At 42.0% G+C, this 24,859-nt stretch overlaps 2 protein-coding genes across 4 annotated transcripts in view; one reads left to right on the top strand and one right to left on the bottom strand.

Annotated features, from left to right (window-relative positions):
• Nucleotides 1-326: 326 nt before the first annotated feature.
• The window catches only part of CHCHD6 (coiled-coil-helix-coiled-coil-helix domain containing 6), a 190,352-nt gene continuing 165,819 nt past the window's right edge, over nt 327-24,859 (top strand). For 2 of the 3 annotated variants that reach the window (XM_053377998.1, XM_053378000.1), the window contains exons 1-4: nt 327-543; nt 7,512-7,635; nt 9,629-9,698; nt 10,631-10,775. In XM_053377998.1, coding sequence (XP_053233973.1) covers nt 454-543; nt 7,512-7,635; nt 9,629-9,698; nt 10,631-10,775 — 429 coding nt within the window. In that variant the 5' untranslated portion in view covers nt 327-453. The remainder of the gene's footprint in view (nt 544-7,511; nt 7,636-9,628; nt 9,699-10,630; nt 10,776-24,859) is intronic. The other variant, XM_053377999.1, reaches the window with a different exon arrangement.
• On the bottom strand, nt 16,576-17,120 carry LOC128408376 (60S ribosomal protein L21-like). The gene has a single exon (XM_053378002.1). It carries the CDS (start codon nt 17,090-17,092, stop codon nt 16,610-16,612), a length of 483 nt encoding a protein of 160 aa, XP_053233977.1. The 5' UTR covers nt 17,093-17,120; the 3' UTR covers nt 16,576-16,609.

Genomic DNA, 24,859 nt, shown 5'->3' on the forward strand with positions numbered 1-24,859 from the left:
ACACAACCCTGTGTTTAAGGGGCTTCTAAAATGAATGGACTAAACTGCACCTCTGTAGTGAAAGTGGCGCCTGTTAGCTAAAAGAGGCCCAAGGTCCCAGGTGAGGTCTTGGCCCAACAGCTGAGGCCATCGCGTGCTGTCGCAGGACGCAAAGAAACCTCCTGCCTTCCCGATCCATTGCATCCAACCTTCGGCCGGTAAGCAGCATCCTCGGCCGGCAGCATTCGGATAAGGAAGACCACAATTCCCAGCGTGCTTTGCGGCCGGCCTCCAACACCGCGCCTTGCCATTGGCTCCTTCGCCGACAGCCGCCAACCAGACGCGGGCTTGTAGGTTGGTTGAGCGGTGTGTTCCTTCTGTGTGTAGATTTTACTCTTTTCTGCCCCATCCCGTGTAGGGAGGAAGCCGAAGGAATTGGTTTTCCCGCCCGCGGTGGTTATTCCTGCTGTTGCTATGGGGGGTGGCGGGAGTAGCCATGGCAATAGGAAGGTCTCCTTCGAGATGGATGAGCAGGAGCGAGTGCGAGTCCTGCAGGGCATCCGGGTGAGTAGGAGGGCGAGCGCGGGGTGGCGGGCGCCTGCCTGGTAAAGGGCTGGAGGGAGGAGGAGTAGGGGGGACGGGGCGGGGGACTAGGCAAGTCCGGGTGGTGGTGGAGGGGGGCATGGGAGTACTGAGAGGATGTCTCTGGGGAAGAGGGACACGGGATCTAGGGGTCATGGGCTACTCTGGATTGAGTGCTAATGGTCCCCAAGGTTATAAAGTGTGTTTGGTAGGGAAAACATACTCCCGCTTTCCTGAAGGTGCCCACCTACATTTCTTCTTAAAGCCCACGACTCCTTTAATGTGACACGTTTAATAGTATCAGTTGCTGGGGAGTATCTGTTGCTGGGGAACCCAAGCAAAGAGAGTGTGCATGTGGGCTTCCCATAAGTTTCTGGCTGGCCACTCTGAGAACAGGATCCTGAATGGGGTGGGCCTCTGGTCTGACCCAGCATGGCTTTCCTTATATCTTTCATTTATATATATATATATATACACACATATGTACACATATATACACATATATACATACATATACTGTTTTACAATTTAGAATATACATTTAAACCTTAAGAAGGGAAGTCATTGATATTTTCTCTTTCCGTGATTCATTTTGCATAGCATAAATCCCCACATATTTCATATAAACTAGACCATTATTATTCCATTATTATTCCATTATTATTCCATTATTACTTCCATCAAAACTTATTTATACTGTTCAAATTATCTTAACGCTGCCAAGTATACACAATTTCCCCCCATATATTCAGTAAACATTTTCTTCTTTAAACAAATGTTCTTCTTGTTCTCTTATTCTATAAGTTAGATCCACAAGCTGTGCATATTCCATCAGTTTAAGTTGCCATTCTTCTTTGGTTGGGACCTCACTTGTTTTCCATTTTTGGAGCATCTTGTGGCTTAGGAAGGCAGATGGCCTAGTAGCCTTTTTATTAATAAAGATTTCTAGTGTTTTAAGTGCTCAAATTTCTTTCTAATTCTTAACTTCGCAACGGTTTTGTGAGGTATTTTTTTAAAAAAAATCCCATTTTAGACGTGTGGCGTTTAATTTGAGAATGATTTTGTTGACCGCTACTTGTCATGTTAGTGAGTGAAGAGGGATTTGAACCCAGGTTCAAACCCAGTATAATTTGTTGAATGTAGGAAGCAGGTGAGGAAAAAGAACATGCTACTCCTGCTCATAAAACCAATATGGAATTGTAGGCAAGTAGGGATAGCCTTGCCATTTAACAGCACTGCAGATGCACACAGTTGTCAATTCAATTAAATCATGTGTATGTAGGAGAAAAGGGTTCTGACATGTTACAGTACAGTCTTCAATAGCTTCTTTATAGAAAGCTCATTTTATATTATTATTATTAATGTGCATCCAAACTTAGAGAATGGCAGTACGTCCAACAGAAGTGTAGTCTCAGAGTATGACATCTGGACTATGCAAAACAAATTGGTATAAAATGCACATTGTGGTACAGTGGTACCTCGGTTTTTGAACGTGCAGTGGTACCTCGGGTTACAGATGCTTCAAGTTACAGACTCCGCTAACCCAGAAATAGTACCTCGGATTAAGAACTTTGTTTCAGGAAGAGAACAGAAATCACGCAGTGGCGGCGCGGCAGCAGTGGGAAGCCCCATTAGCTAAAGTGGTGCTTCAGGTTAAGAACAGACCTCCAGAATGAATTAAGTTCTTAACCCGAGGTACCACTGTAATCCATTCCGGAAGATCGTTCGAGTTATGAAACGTTTGAAGACCGAGGCGCAAAGGGCTGTCTGCAAATTCAGTAGAGAAATTTGAAAAAAACTCAGCGGAAGCTGCTCAACTTCTGAGGTGCGTTCAAAAACGGCAGCATTTACTTTGGGGTTTTCAGCGTTCGAAAACCAAAACATTTGACTTCCGAGATGTTCGAAAACCAAGGTACCACTGTATCTGTGTGTATGTTTTGAATAATTGAGGCGATCCTAAGTTCTTAATATCAGGGGGATTTCTCTGTAACCGTAAACATCTTTTCATTTTACAAGGCCCCAAGTACTCTGTTGCTTGTGAGTGCAGAATGACAAGAACCAAACTGCAAGTCATTAAACATTGCAAGTTTACAAATTCAAGTGTGGAAGTGTTCATAAAACACTGGATCGGGTTTCAAGCAATATTATTTGTATTAGTTGTAATTGATTAGTATCTGCTCTCCATCACAAAGTTACTAGCTAAGGGAATTTTTTTTTAAAGCCTCGTCAGCTTCCCAAGTACAGTAAGCAACTTTAAAAATATATATAAAAAGCTTTTTGGCAGTATGCAGCTTGTAGAAGGTACATTGATTTAGCTTTGGTTGTTGCAAGCAGTTCTGTCATGAAGACTAATCAAAGTGGTAGATTAAAGAGTATTAAACAGAGATCAGATAAGGATTGAAAACAGCTGAGGAAAGGATAGGAGAGAGAGAGAGAGAGAGAGAGAGAGAGAAGAAACAAAACCTCACTCTAAGGAGAAGAATGTTGGAAGATTCAGGGCCAACAAAAAAAGTACTTTTTCATGCAACACATTAAATTATGGAATTCACTCCTATAGGAGGCATGATTGCCACCAACTTGGATGCCTTTAAAAGAGGAGTAAACAAATTAATGGAGAATAAGGGTAGCAGTAGCTACTAGCCATGATGGCTGTGCTGGGCTCCACAGCCATGGGCATAGCCAGGCAACTGCCCCCCAATCAGGTAAATAAATAAAATATTTACCGTATTTTTCGCTCTATAAGATGAACCAGACCATAAGACGCACCTAGTTTTTGGAGGAGGAAAACAAAAAAAAAAATATTCTGGATCTCAGAAGCCAGAACAACAAGAGGGATCGCTGTGCAGTGAAAGCAGCAATCCCTCTTGCTGTTCTGGCTTCTGGGATAGCCGCGCAGCCTGCATTCGCTCCATAAGACGCACACACATTTCCCCTTACTTTTTAGGAGGGAAAAAGTGAGTCTTATAGAGCAAAAAATACGGTAACTAACTGATGAATTGCATGGCAGATAACTCAGTCTCCCCCCCCCCAACGTAAAGCCTGTCCCCTAAAAGAACTGACTATGCCCACATCCACAGCTAAAGGTCCTACTGGCAGGCTTCTCACAGACATCTGCATCTGGCTGGCCACTGTGAGAACAGGATGCTGGACTTCCTGGGTCATTGGCCTGATCCAGCAGAGTCCTTATTTGGGGAAGGGTGATTTGATAATCCTGTTCTTGCTTTCTATTAGAGAAGCCTTATCAATCTACAGTGGTACCTCGGGTTACATATGCTTCAGGTTACATACGCTTCAGGTTACACACTCTGCTAACCCAGAAATAGTGCTTCAGGTTAAGAACTTTGCTTCAGGATGAGAACAGAAATCGGGCTCCGGCGGCGCAGCAGCAGCAGGAGGCCCCATTAGCTAAAGTGGTGCTCCAGGTTAAGAACAGTTTCAGATTAGCCTGTGGACGTGGGATTCGGCTGGCACCTTTAGCGCCTCCCCTACTCGCGGGGAAACCCGGTTTCGGGGATCCGGAGCGACGTGGGGTGAGTGGCGCGGTGCTTCGAATTGACTGCTTCTTTCACGGAGTGAAGCCGCATTGCTGTTGCCAGAGAGCGCTGACTTTTTCCTGTGGACAATTGGACTTTAAACAACTACCCGTGAGTAGAACGGAAAATTGGATCTTTAAACATCATAATTTGGCATCGAAATGGGAAGGTTTCAAACAGGAAGTCCGCCTTCCTCTTTTGTAAATAGATTGAAGCAAAGACGCTGCAAGCTAAAGTCTCGGAAAGCCTTTTGTAAAGGAGTAAATTTCCATCGGTTAAAATTATTAAACCCCCCTTGGAAGCAGGGGAAGAGGGGGTAAATTTTGGACCTAGTAAGCCTGCAGGAGAGAGTGATGAAAATCAAATTACCACCGCTCTGAACCTGGAAAAGGGCTGCCAGTAAGATTGACGTCTTGGGAGAGTTCATTGACTGTGAACAGAACGTATGTTGACAGCTGGCTAAATAAGAGAAATATATTGTTTCCATTGTCCTCTTCTGCGTTTAAAAAGGAGGAAAAGTAACTGAAAATTGAAACTAATTTTATTGCTTAAACTGTGCTTGAAAGGATTGATACAAGTGGAGACTGTTTCCCTCTAGAGGGAGCTTTTGAAATTGTTACAAGAGTGGAGCTGGGGAATCTCCAGCTGCAAGATAAGAAATTGTGAGAATCAGGGATTGACCTTGGACCATTTAAGAATGTCGACAGAAGAAGCCTTAGTGACTTTACTATGTAAGATAAGCTATTCGCTGGAACAGCTCCACAAGAAGACGGATGTTATGACTACTAAAATTGATATCTTGGGACAAAAAGTGATTAGTTTGGGACAAAAAGTGAACATCAATACAGAAATTATTCAGGATTTGACACAGGAATCTACTTCGACAGGACAAATTGGGGAGAAGACGAAGAAGAAAGTTGTTGTTGAACCTAAAATAATACAAGAGGGAGCACCAGCCTTACAGAGGCAAATTGAGGACTATAAGTTGAGGCCTTTTATGATTGAATATAGAAAAAGTCAGCCTTTGAGGATTGGAGCCCTGCTTGGACTAGAGAAGGAAAGTTGGATAGATCCCTTCATGCAGGGATTTATTGACTGTTGGGACCTGGATTTGGGTCAGGAGGTGATTCGAGTTGTGGGGGCCTTTGGATTTGGAGGAATTTTGAAACATGTCCTGAAATATTATATGGACCTTAGTTTTAACTATGGAGAGCTGGCTGATCTGTCGAGAAGGAATAAAAGCATTGTTAGGCCGGAGTTTTCCCGAGATCTGCTCTTCAGCATCAAAGAATATGAAGAAAACCTGCAGAAGGGACTTGGAAAAGAGTTAAGAGCCTCGGACAGAAGATCTCCAGGTTGATGAACTATATGGATTTGACGGAAATGACTGGCAAAATCCGAGACCAGGGAGAAGAGATGGTGGAAAAAGATTGGAAAAGTTTAAAGTTTATATATAGAAATACTGTAAAATTAATGAGTGTTAGAAAAATGTTGGAATGAAATTTTATGGCTTTAGTAGAAATGTGATAAGGAGTTAAGCATAAATAAGTACCCTAGCATTAATGGAAAATAAGGTTAAAAATATGTTAAGATATTTATATGACCAAAAATAGAGAAAGATGGAAAGGAATTGCTGAAACAATTAAAAGAAGTGGAATACAAAAAGGGAGGTGAGAGGAGGTCGATGAAACAAGGGAATGAAAGATAGAGTATTGAAATGGTATGATGTATGTTTTTAAATTGTTGTTTTGTTTTGTTTAGTTTAATGTGTCAAGGTTGTGTTTTGTATTGTTTATATATTGTATTGTTTCTTTTTTTCTCTCTTTTGTTTTTTCTTTTTGTCTTTTTTCTTCTCTTTTTTTCTTGTAAGGTTCTAAAAGTAATAAATATTATTAAAAAAAAAAAAAGAACAGTTTCAGATTAAGAACGGACCTCCGGAACGAATTAAGTACTTAACCCGAGGTACCACTGTACAGTAAAAGGATTAGGCTTTTCTTTTTCTTTTTAATTTCATACTAACAGATATATCATATGGGACGCGGGTGGCGCTGTGGGTAAAAGCCTCAGTGCCTAGGGCTTGCCGATTGAAAGGTCGGCGGTTCGAATCCCCGCGGCGGGGTGCGCTCCCGCTGCTCGGTCCCAGCGCCTGCCAACCTAGCAGTTCGAAAGCACCCCCAGGTGCAAGTAGATAAATAGGGACCGCTTACTGGCGGGAAGGTAAACGGCGTTTCCGTGTGCTGCGCTGGCTCGCCAGATGCAGCTTTGTCACGCTGGCCACGTGACCCGGAAGTGTCTCCGGACAGCGCTGGCCCCTGGCCTCTTAAGTGAGATGGGCGCACAACCCCAGAGTCTGTCAAGACTGGCCCGTACGGGCAGGGGTACCTTTACCTTTACCTAACAGATATATCTGTAATCACGATATGTTTATTTGATATTCTTGTCTCTTGCTATTTTTATCCTTATGTGTGTAGACCCCTAGGAATAGGGTGGGCTAGAATTCCAAATATATTCTAAAAATAATTTTTAGAAAATCATTTTCTAGCATATTCAGTTCCTTTTTTGGGACATTCTCAAAGATGGTAACTTTACACTTCCAGCATTGTCTGAGGAGCGTCAAAACAACAAATTAATACCTGCTAGGCAATCCCTTTCCTATTCATTCCTAAATGTATTTTGGGGGGGTTTACTGTATACCTTTCAGGTATACTTACAGTAGCTTACAGAAAATAATACAACAAAATAATCTGTCTTATTAGGACAGTTTTTAAATCACTATATACCCATCATAACAGCCCATTAGCAGCAGACAGCAAACTAAAATTTTGACTAGTGAATACTTACCGTATTTTTCGCTCTATAACACGCACCCGACCATAACACGCACGTAGTTTTTAGAGGAGGAAAATCCGTAGGCATGCCACCCGTAGGCATTCCCTCCATAACATGCACAGACATTTCCCCTTACTTTTTAGGAGGAAAAAAGTGAGTGTTATGGTGCAAAAAATACAGTATTTTCCTCTAGAGTGCTTGTCATTCTTTTGTTATTAAGGGTAAGGTGTTGCATCTCTGATAATTTCCAGACATGAGATGGAGAGATGAAGGCAGCAGCACATGAATTATGATTTCTTGATCTCCAACACTTAGTTTGGGGATTCATCCAAATTCTAATACAGGGGTGGCCAACTCCCGAAAGACTGCAATCTACTCACAGAGTTAAAAACTGGCAGTGATCTACCCCCTTTTTTGGGGTTCAGGTCAAAGTTGTTGAGCTTCTTTGGGAGGAGCCATGGATCTACCAGTGATCTACCACAGACGTTCAGTGATCTACTGGTAGATCAAGATCTACCTGTTGGACGTGCCTGCTATAATACAACTAGTCTCTCTTTTTCTTTCTCTCTGCTTTTAAAATTGTGTTAGCTTTCTGAAGATGTGGTGAAACGAATGAAGGAACCTTTCCAACCTAAAAGGGATCACCGATCACCATCCTTTTCTCCACCTCCTTTGTCACAATCTACAGAAGGGAAATGTAAGACGTCTACAGGTATAGTGCTGAATTTTTACAGTACTCATATGGGTGACATATGGCTGTCTTCCCTTTTCACAGCACACTTGTGTTTCATCAATGCATCAGCATTTTTAAGGTAACAGTGACTTAGTATATTCTATTTCCATTTAGCTGGGCACATGTTCTGGGTCCATTGTTGTTCAACATCTTTATAAATGACTTGAATGAAGGAGTGGAGGGGATACTCATCCAACTTGCAGATGACACCAAACTGGGCGGGCTAATCAATGCCGCAGAAGACAGAATCGGGATTCAATGTGACCTTAATAGATTGGAGAACTGGGTCCAAAGTAACAAAATGAATTTCATTAGGAAAAAATACAAGGTTCTACACTTAGGTAGGAAGAACCAGCTGCACAAATATAAGATGTGGGGGGGACATCTGGCTTGCCAGAAAAGGATCCAGGGGTCTTAGTGGATCACAAGCTTAACATGAACCAACAGTGTGATGCAGCAGCAAAAAAAGCTATAGCTGTTCTAGACTGCATATAGTGTCCTGATCAAGGGCAGTAAGAGTATTGCTCTATTCTGCCTTGGTCAGACCATACCAGGAGTACTGTATCCAGTTCTGGGTGTACCACAATTTAAGGAGGATATTGACAAGTTGGAACATGTGCAGAGGGGGGCAATGAAGATGATAAAGGGTCTGGAAATCAGGCCTTATGAGGAATGGTTGAGGAGTTGAGTATGTTTAACCTGGGTAAGGGAATGAGAGGAGATATTATAGCCATCTTCATATATCTATCACATGAAAGATGGAGCAAACTTGTTTTCTCCTGCTCCGGACAGCAGAACCCAAACCAATGGCTTCAAGTTACAAGAAAGGAGATTCAGACCAAATATCAGGAAGAACTTTCTGACAGTAAGAGCTGTTGAACAGTAGAACTGACTCTCTCGGAAGGTGGTGTGCTCTGCTTCATTGGAGGTTTTTAAGCTGAGGTTGGATGGCCATCTGTCATGGATGCTTTAGTTGAGATTCCTGCATTGCAGTGGGTTAGACTAGATGACCCTTGGGGTCCCTTCAAACTCTACAATTCTAAAATGTTTTGTTACTCTACAGCATTGAGAGCCAGTGTGATTTAGTTGTGGTTTAGTATTGACCTAGGACTGAAGAGGCTAGGATTCAAATCCTTGCTGGACCATAAGGTCCACTGGGTGCTCTTGGGTCAGTCACCAACTCTAATCTTAATCTAGCTCACAGGGTTGTCATGAAGATAATATGGTGGGGTGTGGATTTCCTTTACCATGGTTTCCTTGGCAGAAAGGTAGGATATAAATGCACTAATAAATAGAGTAAAATGTAGGGGAAAGCAACCATAATACGACTGTTATATTTGATTGATTATATTTGGTGCTTAGGGATTGTACCATAAGCATGTAGTGTAGTTATGTGTGTTCAGAGGTTCACGAACCTATTCCAGATGTTACCAGTGAGAAAGAAGTGGAGGAATTCTGATGGAGCTCAGCTGTTTCATTCTCAGCTTAATGGCTTGTTTCAAAGAATGGTCTCTCGTGAGTGGTTTGCTTACCTAAGTCAGCTGGTTCTTGATTTCCTCTGTAGTCCCTAAACAAGCATTCTTGGCTCATCTGTCAGTTGTCCCTTCAGGAGCCTTAATCTTGTTGTTTTGAGGGATCTGGAATGATTTGTGAGCTAGTGAATCAGTTCTTTACAGGTTGAAAATAAGCTGATTAGCTTTCCCCTACAAAGTCTAGTTGTGGGTAAAAAAATAATTGTAAGAGCCACTACTCCCACCTGCCTTGTTCCGTGTCATAGTTACAGGAACAATTTATTCAGTCTTCATGATTTAACAAAGATTTTCTCACTCAATCGTAGACCATTGCTAATTTAACTAAGTGACTTGCTGGAATGTTACACCTCTGCCCTTTATACATCATATATTTTAATTAATCAAGGAGAGAGGCAACTTTTTATTCCACATTAGTTGTATTCTTCTTTTCTTTTCTCCAGAGATCCGTCCACCAACAGCTGACAACTTGGGCCGAAAACCCTCTGAAGCAGAGGAGGATTTGTACAAGAGGTGAGATACGTTTGCATCATAAGATCATCATCCAGATTCCTCGTGTTCTTTTGAGGCCATTTACATTGGGCAGTGCTACTGTTTTGTGGTTGGTGGGAACAATGCAGTGGATGGGAGAGCTGAAATTGTCTTTCATTGCTTTTCTGCTACCACAGGCCCAACCCAACCTTTAGGACAGATGTGGAGAACTTGTGATCCTGACCAATATGTTATTGGTCTCCAACTCCCATCAGACCTAAGCAGCTTGGACAATGCGCAGGGTTGATGGGATGGTTGCCCTGCAACATTTGGAGAACCACAAGTTCTCCACCCAGCCTTAAGGCAATGAAGAATTTTCTCATTCCTGGTATTATGGACTATCAGAGTACTTGGGCATGTATGATCTATGTTGTTGTTTAGTCATTTAGTCGTGTCCGACTCTTCGTGACCCCATGGACCAGAGCACGCCAGGCATTTCTGTCCTCCACTGCCTCCCGCAGTTTGGTCAAACTCATGCTGGAAGCTGCAAGAACACCATCCAACCATCTCGTCCTCTGTCGTCCCCTTCACCTTGTGCCCTCCATCTTTCCCAACATCAGGGTCTTTTCCGGGGAGTCTTCTCTATAAGATGATCTATAAGTTGGCATATTAAAATCTATTCTCTTCCCTGGGCGGGGGTGAGGTGGTGTAGTGGTGGTGTCACTGAATAGTTGAATGCTGGAATGATTGGGTATGAGCCAATTGTGGGTGCATCACCTTCTGATTCGATTTCTCATTGCTCAATTACATTTATAGCTCATTGTGCTCCAGAAATTCAAATGGTGACCTGGTCCCATGAGCTGGTGATTGTGCCATGTAGAGCATAACTCTTCTCACTATGGTTCCAGCCACGAGAGCTGCATCTTAATTTGGAGGTCCAAAGGGATTTGCTGAGCCCTTCCTTCTCCCAACAGGTACGAGCAAGAGCAGGCAATGGTCCAAGAGGAGCTACTCCGACTGGCCAAAAGAGAGCGGGAGGCAGCCAACGAGAGTCTGAATGTGAGCCTCCAGCGCGAGAGGAATACCACCAATGAAGAGAAGCTGAAAGCAGCCCAGCTGGTGAGTATCACAAAAGCTTTTCTGGGAGGTAGCACCCACCCCCTGGAATACCATTCCTCAAGTAATTCATGAGGGAAAGACCATAATAAGCCCTTCTTAAAAAGTTTAGCCATACTTTCTTCGACTCTGACATTTAACTTTTGATTTCCTATTTTCTTTACAGTTCAGTTTTATTTGTGATACATTGTTTTGTTCAGGGGTTTTTTTACATGCTTTTATGAAACTTGATTGATTGTTGTGCTTTTATTCTTTGCAAACTGTTTAGAGGTTTCTTATGATACTAAGTGGTATAATTTGTGTAATAAACAGTTTAGTCTATAAACAGGTTTTTATTTAATTAGTCAGTTAAATGTTAAAATCTTTTTCATAGCCCCTCCTTGAGTTGTATAACTCGTAAGAAGACTTTAAGGCAGGAAGAAGATACACGAAATAGGGATGGCTATTGGCCATGTGGACTATGGCTGCAGGGAGTTGAAACCCAGCATCTGGTTTCCCCGCCTCTTTTATGGCATCTTTCCTGTCTAATCTGAAAGGAGCAGTTTTGACAAGGAGTTAAAAAAAAGAAGGGAGTGAATGTCTGAGGCAGGTGAAAGGTGGGTGAGACATCATGCCTGGCAGCTGCAGTCTTAGTGCTGTTACAGCTCTGGAGAGGTGATAATTTCTTTTTTTGTGAAATGTAATTATCAGGCTATTGTAAGGGGGGGGGGGATCAGTGAATTATTTCCAAATTCAGAGCACTCTTGTCTCAGAGAGTTGGCTCCACAGTTATGTGGAGTGCTCTTGCTTGCCTCTGTGGAAATTCTCTTAATAAGTAATGAGAAGAAAGTTCAAGAAGAGGAGACAGCTGCCTCTAAGAAAATTAAGGGTACCACTGATGAGCCATTTCAAGTTTCTCGGTAGTACCCACAGTTTTCTTGGAGGCTGGCAGGCTTCTAAACCCTGCCATGTTACATTGTGTGAGGGGCTTGGAGGAGTGGCAAACATATGCAGTCCTGCATTGTTTGCATCCATCTGTCTCAGGAGGCAATGGAAGAGTATAATTTTGGGGCTGAAGTCAAATCATTGGAGAGTTTCATCACCTGCTGTGACTGTCATTCTGAGCTGCGTAAGTGTAATTCAGGCAGCAGAGTCAGAAAATGAAGCCATCTTTTTTAGACCAAAGAGATGCCTTGAAAAGAATCAGGAATAAAGAAAGCTTTGACTTTCGGTGTATCCTTGAACACCTGGTGGAGGAGCCTAGATGCGAGTATATGAACTTGTGCTGGCAGTAGAAAAATCAACAAGCCGACATAAGAGCTTTGGTGGCTAGTAGCATGCTGTCCCAAATAATTTTGAAATTTCATGTCAAAATATGTTCTTCTAAGGCAGAATACAAAGTTTTTTTACAGACAAGTGTATCTGTATCATTCCAAATAGGAACACTTTTTAAGAATTTCAGGGTTCAAGTATTTCTAGCATATAGTAACAATTATTTTTAGCTGGTGCTTTTATATAGCATTTTTGAGTGCCGTAAAGGCTTCACACACACTGTCTTATTATGTTCTTGCAGTTTTAAAGCAAGGTGATAAGAGTCTACACTTAAACTCTTGTAGGACATTGAAGTTCGACACAACCAGCAGCCAGTAGGCATAGGAACCAGATAGTACAATGTGTAATAAAGTAGGCATAGTTAGACATCGCATGTTAGAAGCAGGGAATATCCTTTCATTCTCTATAAATTGCCCTGTACGTGGATGCTGATGCTATATAAGTATATAGATAAATAATTTCAGGGTACGAATCCTGAATTTCAGAAGTGCTTAATCAGCTCATTCCTCTCTCAGGCATCCCAAACAATCTAAATGTTCACATTGAGTCAGGGAGGTGGAGGCTATAAAGTGAAAAGTCACTTGCTTGTAATGTTGGAAAGTATGTTAACCTAATTTATATTAACCACGGCCTTAAGTGAAATACAGACCAACTAACATGGATTTTAAAATTCTCTGCTGTGAGAATTCCTAATGCAAATCAAATGGATTTTAACTCAACACTGGGTAAAAAGCATTTTTCGTCCTTATTGAACAGTGTCCATGAATGCTTCTTTGTATTGAGACACTGTTGGTAAGATGACGCTGAAATTAATGAAAATTGGATGCATACATTATTCAGACAAGCTAATGTTGGTGTTGCTCAAACCTCTTTCAAATATCCTGCAGTCATTCATTAAGCTGATGACTTTGGCTGGGCTTTTCAGACATTTGGAAGAAGTATTATAGAGCTGTCAGGTTTTTTTTGTGTGCGTGTGTGTCTGTATCCGTATCCGTGCTTTATTACCATAGTGTTTGGTCAAGTGGGTTTCACAGATTTTTACAGCAACTCAGGTTGCAATCTGTAGAAGCTGAAAGAAACACCCAGAAGGATGATCAAAACTTCAGTGTACATCATTTAATTTTTAATTATGTCAGGCTCTTTAGTACAGAATGCACTACTCAGTCTTTTTCTCCATAGCATGCCCCTATTACAGTTACACAATGCTGGTTCAGGACTAGTAAACTAGTCATATTTCCTCTATCTACTATTCTGACAAGAGGGAAGTTGCTCCTCCAAAACGATAATCTGTAAAACCGCTGATTAAGGCACAATTCACATCTTGTGCTTGTCTGTTATTGCTGTCCATTTTAATGAGACTTGCCAAGACATTCCCAGTGAGTTAATGCCCTTCTGTTTTTCTAAGATGAAAATTTGTCCAATCTACTCTCCACCTTCAAAAGTCTTAAATTATCCTGGAGTTCTGGTAAGAAAGTATTCTTTACCAGTTCTCACGTTTCTGCTTTGCCGTGTGATCAAAGCTGTACCCTACAGCAGGCCTGTGCAGAGAGGGGTGGAGGGCAGCTGGGTATACTGGAAGGCAGGATATAATAAAATAAAATAAATAAATAAATACAATTAACGTGAAAGCCAGAAGCAGCAGGCATTTAGGTGCCCTGTGCATAGTGGTGCAGTGGGAAAGAATGATATGTCAGTGGTCAGCCTATGGCTTCTTCTGAACTATTGGGAGTTGAAGGTTATACCATGTATCATTGGAAAGGTCACCTGGAGACACCCTGTGCCCTTGCTGTATCAGTAATTCAGTCATTAATACTCTCGCCTCGAAAAGGCACCTCGGTTAGAGCAGCAATATTCCTTCTTCACTTTGCCACTCTCGGGCCATAAATCTGAATACAATGGCTGTATATTTTAAACGATTTTGCTTTGATTGCATTGAAAGCCATTTGGTGTTTAATCTGTGTTCTTTACGGTTTTCATCCACTGACTTTTATTATTATTAGTATCTGTGCAAAGCGATGGCTCAGTCTTACTGCCCCGTGTGCTTCCCTGGGATTGTAGAATAGGCTGCAAACTGAAAGCCACCAGACTTCTGGGCATAATTAATTACTTATTTCATAAAAGAGGCCCTTTGCTTGAAAACAGGCGGAGAAGGAAGCTAGCTTGGAAGCCAGAGAAGCAGTGAGACTTTATTAAGGCACTCTCTGTGTTTCAGATTCTGTTGCTGATTTGGGGTAAAACCAGAAAAGTGGGTACTTCAGGGTTCTCTTTCACAGCATTAACCATACAGGATACTCTTTTTGTGTCAAATACAAATAGTGCTCTGCAAATGCACTATAGGTTTAGTCAGGCTTGCCTATGTTCACCCCTGACCTTCCTCTCTGCTACTTCTGAAAGGGTCCAGCTCTGTGCCTCAGAATCAACATTGCAAATGAAGCACATCATTGGCTTATATTTTCCTTTGGATAACTTTGTTTCCACGGTGCTTGAATAGATTTGTAAATTTATTTAGCAATGGCAGGGAAGTCAAAAAGGATGGTTGATTGTCCCATAGGGGTTTCGGGGGAGAGTAGCCATAGGAGAGGCTGGCTCATGAACTTTCACACATTTCTGTTTCCTTTCCTGTCAAAACCAAAAAGCCCAGGCTCACAATAGGTTTAGAACTGAAGGGAGGTAGTTCAGCATGCTTTCCCTCCCTTTCACCCCGAGGACATCCAGGAACCTAATTTAATTTAATTTATTTGTTTCTTCGGCTTTTTTCTTTTTTAGGGCAAGGCCCTCACAAGGCAGCTTATGTAAGAGCAACAGTAGAATCCAGTATCATATTTCAATAAAAAGCAATAATTTGAAACAGCAGTCTCAAACATTTCACAGGCCGGCAACTCACCACTGTGAAATTGACTAAAAACAAATCTAAAAGATTTTCAAATGAGCAGCGATATATTATAAGCAACTACGTGTATGTTCCATATTTCCCCCGAAATAGGATTCCAAGGTAGATTACAGAAGAAGAAATCAGAAAAATAATAAAAACAATCAAAGGCATTCCAAAACCAAATATGTTGATGGCAAAGAAGCAGAAAAGCTAGCTCTAAAAGCAGTCTAAGAAAGAAAGACAAAGTGATACAATTCTGTTTCCCTTATAAGAGCACTCATGACAGTGAACTAACTAGGTTATCTCCCTCCCACCCCTCTTACAGAGGGATGAACCAGCATAAAAAAGATATGCAGCCACTTCAGATAACCACTATTTTATCAAAGGAGAAATATACCAGTGATGCTCCTTGTTAGCTGTACTCAACGTAGACTCATTGAAATAATGGACTCATTGAAATAATGGACTTAAAGTCCAATGGGCTGGTTCCAAGTGTGACAAAGTGGTTTGATTTTGCTCTGTGCCAGAGATGGAGAATTTATGGCCCTCCAGGTGTTGTTTGATGTCAACTCCCATCAGCCTCAGCTAGCACAGCCGATTTCTGGGGGTTATGGAAATTTTAGTCCGACAACATATGTCTGGCCACAAGTTCCCCACTTTTGCCCTATGTTTTCCTGTGAACAAAAAGGATTTGGGGGCTCAGCTTAAAAGTGGCAAGCCATGTTCACCCCCTGCAGCAAGGACCCCTAGCTCCTATGTTGGGTTCAGGGCTCAAGGCAAACCTGCCCACCCCCCATGAGCCATGAAGACATCACAGGAGCTTTCAGTTCCACATACTTCGCTTCAGCCCCTGGATTGCCAGCTGGGACTAGCAATGGACTTGCACCTAGATGCTGCTCTTGCTTGGAGCAGGAATATCGGGTCCATTTTGCAGCAAATGTATGGGGTTTCTGCTGTGGTTAGACTCACTGCCTGTGTCCACACACTCATAGGGAAAGTTTAAAATAAGTGATGGGTTCTTGCTGTTTATAGCTAGTTGTCTAAACTGTTAGGAGGAGGGGGGAAGGAAAAGAAACCAGGAAAAGGACAGCAGAAAAGCAATGGAAAGGTGGAGGGAGGGAGGGAAGAGGAAAATGGGAAATGGGAAGAGAAAAATAAGAATAGCTGTTGCTGAAAAAGTGGACAAATAAAAAGGGAAACAAAGGCTCAGGCCCTCTTACCGTTGCTCAGAAAGAAAGGGTATTTAAAGCCTCCCCAGAATGCTTGTTGAAGGTTGAATGTGTCCTGGACTATGACGCCTCAGGGACTTTACATAATATGCTACTCAGTCATAGGTCACTTTCCTTTCCCTGCTTCCCCATCTCTGTCAGGGGATAGCTTTCTCAGACTCCACAGATGCATTGTCTGACACTAAACATGAGCTAAACATGAAGAAGCCTGGTGTCCACCTGCAAGGACAGATTTAGAAACTTGCTTTTGGTTAATCAGAACGTCCTGAGTTGTCTGGACCCAGAGCTGTGGTTAACAGTAACTGGTTTAAATAAATTGCTTAAGAAATCACAGTTTGAAGTTGGCTTGTCTGAAACTATCCATAGTTTTTTTTTGTTGTTTTTTTTTAGGTCCTCAACATGGTATTTTATTTTGTTTACATACACTATGCCATAAACTCATATGGAATTGGTTCCAGCAGCTCTGGCTCCTTGCCATTGTTTCTCACAAAGTGGGCTTCTCTTGGAGGAGCAGGCTGGCGTTTTAGTTCAAACCAAATTCCCTTTTCCTTTCCTTCTTTTTTCTTTCTTTCATTTTCTTTCACACACTGCAAGAAGCTGTCTCTGCTCTTTGAGTGCTTAATATGCTCAATTCGCACATTAATTCTCTTGGCCAGGATCTTGCCCTTAACTTTCTTGTTCACAATAATGCCCACAGCATGCTGGGTAATGTTGTATACCCTTCCTGTCTTGCCATGGTAACATTTGTGGGGCATGCCTTTCTGAATTGTGCCCATGCCCTTTATGTCAACAATGTCACCCTTCTTATAGATGCGCATGTAGGTAGCGAGAGGGACCACACCATGTTTGCGAAAGGGTCTTGAGAACATGTAACGTGTCCCCCTCCTCTTCCCCTTGGTGTCGGTCATCTTGAAGGTTTACTGTAAGATGGCGTCCGAGCGAAACTATCCATAGTTAATGTGGACCATAGTTTGTTGATCCAGACCACACCACGACCTGCAGTTAAGCAAAAGCAGGAATGGAAGTTTAGCAGTGATGTCCAAATACAGCTGGTGTGTAGTTTCAACCTTGGCCTACAATCCTGTGCTCAGTTCACATTCCATTGAACACAGTGTGGTGTACTTTTGTGAAAACACTCACAGGATCACAGTGTTAGCCTTTCTGCTGCATCTGCTTATTTGACTGTCTATTTTTTAGGGTGAAAGTCACGTTAAAGTCTAGATGCTGTTAGCACTTCTGTCTGCTACTAAAGAATACTTGTGCTGAAAGTGGTTTGACTTCAGGTGGTAAATAGTGACCAAACATGTTTTATCTTTACATGAAAATCCTGAGGCCAGTTTTTCTAATTGTTTGTGTCTTCATCTGAGCATACCAAAACATTATCAGTAGTGTTACCACATTAATTTTGTTTCTTTTTTGTTTTGCCTCCTGAAGCTTTAACAGCATTTTCAGGGGTCTATTTTAAAATGTTTTGCTGTAAAAACCAGATAAAAATGAGGTGGGAAGTAGAGATTCTCACTTAGTTGTGTATTCCTCCAAATAGCTAGGACTTGGTGTATAATATTTAATACTGTGAAGCTTGCAGTTTAATCGGAGGCAGTATGCCTCTGAATACTGGTTGCCTACTTTTCCCAAGTAGGAAAAGTGCTGCTTGAGGGCTTCCCATAGGCATCTGGTTGACCCCTGTTGGAAACAGGATAGATGGCTAGATGGGTATTTGGTCTGGTCCAGCAGGGCTCTTCTTAATTTGGGAGGCATTCAACTGCTGCTTTTCATATTTTCTGATAACTGCAGATAGTTCCAACTCCTGTCCAATCCAATGCTTTCTTGTTTTGTGAGAATCTCTGTTTGCCTTCCAAGGTTCTTGGACACCTTCTTTTTTTGTATCCCGCCTTCCACTGTGTTGCGGATATGAGCATGGGTGAGCTCGTGTGTCAGTAGCAGCAGCTTTTAAGGCCTAATGGGTTTAAGCAAAACCTTTGAAACAAATCAGTGAGAGAAGTGGGAGGGAGGAGAAATAAACGCGATTAAGCAAAGGCATCTCATTACGGCTCTAGAAAAGAAGGATTATAGCCTAGAAAATAGGAGGATATCATTTAGAGAGGGGTGTGTGCATGACGGTGTTATTGGGATAGAGGGAGAGCAAATAGAATAAATGAAATTAATACCCTGAAAAGAAGCATTACCCGGATTTAGGAATTGGTCTAATGTGATTTGCTCAAAGCTCTGAAGTTCTTATCTCATTTAATCCCCTAGGATAATAGCTTTGTCAGATGTATTGACCAAGAAAGCCCTCTAATTTCCCCTTCCCCCATTGTTTTGTCTTTCCAAAAAAGTAATTTGGGTGCTGGGAAAGTTTCATAACTATCCTAAGGGAAGGAAGGTATTGGGTCACCTGTGGAAAGCAATTAGACTGAAGCAGAGTAGTGGTGTCACCAGGGAGTTAATATGTGCTGATTGGTTTTTTGTTGAACAGAAATCTTTCCTGTGGCTGCTGAAATGTTGTCCCTAGTCTTTCTCACGAGGAATTAGAATTAAGCCATGGCCATGTTATGGGTGGTTAAGTTTGTTTGGCAGCATTTCAGGAGCAATCATATTGGTGTGTTTTTCTTTGTCTAAAGCTAAAGCTTCCTTCCTATCGCTTTGGGAAGTAATTTCATGGAATAAGTGCTACCTCTTATTCATTTGGCTTCAGTTGGTTAGGAAACACATAAGTTTTTGAACTGCATAGAATTATTCAACTAGGAAGGAGAATGGCAAAATGACTAATTGTGTTTGCTGTGAGTAGAAGCACACTGGGTGGCAAAAATGAATATTTTAGTTTTTATGTGATGGATTTGTGGTTTGCTCCTTCTCCATAGCCCATTCAGGGTCTCTAGGTAGCCCCCCAAAAAGGCCTGCATCTGTACTGAGCCATCACTGGGAGGTGACTCTTGATCCTTTCCACCTACCTTGAACAGCAAAATGAGCATCTTCCTGCTTCTGACCATGACATTTGCAGCTCAAAGATTGGGATGATTTATTATTTTTATCCTGCACAAAGTGGCTTTCAAAATGTAAAAATAATAACCTTATTAGAACAAGGGGGGGAAATGTAGCAATACACCATTCAAGACAGCAGCAGATTAAAAACCAAATCCAGAATATCAGATTGAAAACCAGGTGCAGCAAGTAGTTACACAATTTTAATAGTATTGACCCATTTATTAGTATTAGTATGCACTAAGGAAAAGGTTGTTGATGTGGGCATAAAACTGAACTATTTGTGGATAATATTAATGAAGGATGTGAATTTTACCTCCTTCACATGAGAAATATAGCTGGCACATCCATTTAGCGGGATGTTTCTCCATTAATTGGCATTCTTTTGTGGGGAGATCTGAATAACTAATGAGAATGTCGCCTTGTTTTAGTTGCTGATGCAGGCCCCAGTTTCTTATGAACTGCTGAGGTTGTTGGGCAAACGGGTGACGGCAGCATCTTTCCTGATTAATGGCTCATATATTATTTGAAGGGCGGTATGGAGGACCTGAAGAAGCTGCCAGCCTTAGGCTATCTAAGAATGAAGCCAGGTAAAGTGAACTCATGCCTACTGTAATTACAGGCTCTGAATGAGGACTTCCAGGCCTCTTGTGCTGGCCTATGGTACACTGGCTGGTTGTGACATTCTCCCCTCTATGTTATGCCAGCTAATGAGAAGAGAGTCCCCTTGGGCGATTGCTGGGCATTTCTTCACCCTGGCAGCTGTAATTTGGAAGCTGATTGATTCACTAAATCATTTTATTTTTTTGACCAGGTGCCATTCTGAAAGGCAAAATTTACTTTCACACAGCTCAGTTATTTTCAGCAGGTCAGAACTGCCTGTTAGCTTAACCAAGTCAGCAGCTCGTATCCAAAATGTGTAGGGTTGGTTCGCGTGGAGTGGTCATGAGAGGGAGAGAGGATTAAATAGTTCTAGGCACAGGTGATGTTTCCTCCAGTAATAAATACAGGAACCTTTTCTTTTTATACCTGTACATGAGAGAATCACCATGGGTTTGGAACATTTTAATTTTTTAACAGTACATGACTATAAGATGAGCCACGCAAAGAATTCTCCCGAAAAGATCTATATGAGATTCAGGACTGTGTCATGTGCAAATTCTGGTTACAACTACTAAGACTCATTCAAAGTACAGTTGTACCTTGGTTGACGAACGCCTTGCAACTTGAACATTTTGGCTCCCAAACGCCGCAAACCCGGAAGTGAGTGTTCCGGTTTGCGAACGTTCTTTGGAACCCGAACGTCCAATGCGGCTTCCAATTGGCCTCAGGAGCTTCCTGCAGCCAATTGGAAGCCGTGCCTTGGTTTCTGAACATTTTCGAAGTCAAATGGACTTCCGGAACGGATTCCGTTTGACTTCCGAGGTACCACTGTATAATAGAATTGTGCCCTTGGATGCAATAACACAGCCCTGCAAGTGCGAAAGCCCTGAGCAGGTGATATCCCACCTGTTCATACATACCAAAGTTAGCCAGTAAGACTGAATTGTTTCCACCAAAGTTTCCATGATGGTTTTTGTTGGAAGCAATTCTGGTGTGCAAGGGGCAGCCAGGTGAGAAGATTTAAATCCCGAAACAATGCACAGTGATTGTAGCGCATTGGAAGGAGCGGGAAGCATGTTAATTTTGCTGAGCGGAGGAGGGAGAGGAGTCGGGCTAATTGTGTGACAATTATGGAGAGACCGTTTCCTTCCATTCCCCTGCTAATGAGCTATCCTTGCAGTTGGCCCTTTCTGTCATGGGAGTTGGGCACACTTCAGTGTTCTTTGTATGCAGCCTCTTAAACATTTAAGGGATCTATTAGGATGAAAAGTGCTCAGGCGGTGTTAAACGAGCATGCTACGGCAGCCTTTGCTTTAGTGCAAGCGCAGTGCTGTCAGCCCTCATTATTAGAGGGCTCCAGCAAAGGATGGTAGTGAACAACTTCAGATCCACGAAAACAGCTTGATTGTCAAAGGAAGAGCTGCTGGGGAAGGGGAAATATGTGGGGTGGGGGGCTGAGCTTAAAACACGGCCTTAATGTGCCACAACGAACCTGAAAAATTAAAAACTCAGCATATTTCCCCCTCTTGCCCTAGGGGAAAGCAAAGGCATTATCTGGCTGAGGATAAGAGGCTGCCACTCCAACTGCCTCTGTGCTTTTAATTTTCCCAGCTACAAAGAATGTGATTTGTCAGACATCTGTAGCAATCTTTCTTCTTTGCCTTGGAAAAAAAAACCTTCAGAGTTCTGCTGCTCTCATCTCCTTTTATCTCCTGACTCTGAAGGTTAATTTGTGTTTGGAGGGTTTGTGCAGATTTCAGCAGCTGATGGTCTCGTGAGCTTCCAATTTTTATAGCTGCCTGAGCTGGAGGATGCTATCTCTGGGCCTTGCCACCTCCCCCCCCCCCTTCTAAAAAAATCATAGAACTGAAACAAACTGCTTCTGGAGCAATCTCTTTTACTTCAAGTTTGCCTCCTCTGCATATGTCTTTGATTGCAGTTTTCACTAATTTCTGAAATCTGCTGTCAACTTAGAATTTTACTGGGCCTTCTTAATGAGTGAAATGTATGTAGTCTGTTTTAGAGGGCTGCAATTTACTTTACCTATGCCTGATAAGGGAGCATTATTGCATCCCAGAGTAGAATTCTGTAACATTTCGCACCATGGTTTCCAGCTACTTTATTTTTTTATTTTAGAAATTTATAAACTGCCCTTCGTCATAAGACCACAGGGCAGTTTGCAAAACAGTAGCATAAAAACATAATGTAAATAGATAACATAATATCCATACAATGTAAAAAAAAAACAACAGAACAGTTACATGCATATAATTCATAGTAAGGAATTCTTAAAGACAGATAATATTAGATAATGCATAATAGTACATAATGAGCAATGCATAATAAGCAGCAGTGTTAAATTATTCACAATGTCAACTTGCAATAAACTCTACAATTCAAGCCCTGTGAAATACAAGACTCTAATAACATAAGTTAATCAAGAAATTGAAGATGTCTTAAGAGTTGTAACCAACCTGATTTTTAGTGTGAACCTGGCTCATCACAGCTTTCCTTTGGGAAATTCCTATACTAATATGATTCAACTCATAGCCTACCAAAAATAGTTTTATGTGCATGGGGTTTCATCTGCAGGTATGCAGAAAGGGGTCTCATATTTTGGGGTATTGTGGAAAACTCTTCTGTGCAATAGACCCATAACCTGATGGATGGATGCAATTATGTATGGCGTCCCTCAGCAATAAAAAACAGATGTGATGTTCAGTGCATGTAAGTTGCTTGTTCTTTTAGTCTCAAAATAACAGCTGAGGGGGACATGCAAGGAGGATTGGAATTGTGGCATCAGCTAGGAAGGTTGCTCTGTTCTCTCTATTCCATGATACCAGTGAACATTTACACACAGAGAGACATCCACGCACGCAGTACTGTTCTTAGCAGCTTTCATTGGCACCTTTGATATGTCTCTCTGAACCTGGCTTCCTCTGGGCATACCTGGAAATTGAACAGTGGCTTATGTGCCAGTCTTGCTTGTCTCTTGGTCTTTGGTCAATGGATGTCTTTACAGTTTTAGAAGTGCTGCACCAATGTATGTGCATTTTAGCTGCTGTTCCATTTTGTCATTGTTACAACCACCACGACCTTTTGTTAAAATAAAAGCTACTTTAGGGATTAGAGTGAGGCTTGTTAGGGATTCCTCAAGGGGGCAGCCAATTGTCATTGTGTAAACCTGGCTTCTTTAAACTAAGCATTTCATTGTGGATTGATCCGCCCGCACATCTAAAAATACAAATGTTTTCTTCTTTCGCTGATTCAGAGCCAGGGAGTTTCTGAATAAGCTTCCTCAATAAGCCTAGAGACTATTGCTTCACAGCACTGCAGTGTCCTGTGAGTGAACTTTCATCATGTAACGGGGCATCCCTTTCCTCTGTTTCCCCCCTGCACTCCCCCATAATCTGCTCTGGAGGTGCCCCCAATCTTCCCAAGCCAATGTTAGGGGCACACAAGGAGAGGAATGGGAAGTCCCATCACATGAGTGGAAGTTTGTTGCTCTTGCACATGGACGCTGTTGGATGAAACCCCATGGCCTGGAAGTAGAGATGTGTAAAGGAGCCTTTAATCTTTTTCTTGCCTCCTGTGCTTCCTTTCCATTGTTGTCTAGTTTACTTTTACAGTGTGATTTCTGCTTCTGATGAATACTGCATGAAAGCCATAAAGCAGCTCAAGCCTAGCTTGGGAGGTGTTCCTAAACACTTCATTGATACGATGGCTCATTCTGATTTCCTGCCCTTGCCCTGATTAATGGATTCCTTTGGGCCTCTTCCATACACTACATGGCAGCACAGCCAATCACAGCCCCCTGATGAGCCTATCTTTATGAAAGCATGTTAAAAAACTTGAGTTTCTTGTTTTCACGCTCTATGTTTTTAGTGTATATTTCAGGGTACACCTAAAAAATAAAATCACACTTTGCAAAGAGGCCATTTATTATTTGTTCTCTATTGCCTGCCTTGTTCTGTTGAACAGTTCCACTGTACCTGGAGCTTTTTAAAAAAGCCCAACCCTAACTTTATACAAGGGGGAGTTAAGTACTCAGGTGGCAGTGCTTTCAAGACTGAAGAGAAGGAAAAGTTGAAGTGTGCCGCTTTTAAAAACATGGTTTTATCTCTGCAGATGCTTCTCCAAGCTCTTCTTACAAGTGAAGTTATGTGTGCGCTACAAAAAGCAAATGCATATACATACTATAAGTCTTTTAACTCACTAGTGCTATAATCTATGTGTTTGCTTCTTTATAGGCTTTAGATATAATCTAATTTGCAGCAAAGTTCTTCCATCTCTGAAGGGGATAAAGCCCAGCCCTTCCAGCACACTCTGCCTTCAAGTTGTGGAGTATCTGCAATGGATGATAGCAATTATTCCATGCTTGAGATGGGAATAACTTCCCTCTGTCAAATCAAGGATATGAAGAATATGTGGCAGGCCTGCAGGAGAGATCAAGCTGCATGTGGAATGAAAGGAAAATACTTTTTTTTTTTTGGTAGGATTAAAGTAAGTTGATTTGAAGAGAAAATTCCACTTTAGGCTTTTCTCACAGTTAATTTTAAGCACAGACTATCATTCTGGCACAGCTGCCAAAGCTGGTGCCAGATACCTGCTCTTGTTTGCTGATCAAGTTTTTCTTTCTTCTTAGCTTCTTGCTCCCTCCCTCTCAATTTCTGTTTCCCCCCCAAAGCTGTAGAATAGTTTCCTTGTGCGGATCCACCCCACCCTCACTGGCGGTGTTATCAGCCGTGGCGGGGGGGGGTGCGTGCAGGGAGGGCGAGATTGTGAGCGGCACCGTTCTCTGGGATTCTAAGTATCAGACAATGTTTTACACGGCGTCCCATTCTCTAGCAGGCTGGTTGGACATGATGTTGGTGCCTTATCTTCATGCTGACACACACTGGACATTAATAGAAATACATTGCTGAGGCACATGTGTGGAATTTCAAGCAGCCTCTCTAGCTGTTGCTTTAGATAGTCTATTGTGTGCTTAACCTCCTTGGAAGAGGTTTTTGATGAGAAATGAATGTTAACTCTCTCATGGCTGGGTAACGTGTGTACACACACACACACAATCTTAGCTTTCTTTCTGG

The sequence above is a fragment of the Podarcis raffonei genome, chromosome 2 (assembly GCF_027172205.1).
Source record: "Podarcis raffonei isolate rPodRaf1 chromosome 2, rPodRaf1.pri, whole genome shotgun sequence".
NCBI classification, from domain to species: Eukaryota; Metazoa; Chordata; class Lepidosauria; order Squamata; family Lacertidae; genus Podarcis; species Podarcis raffonei.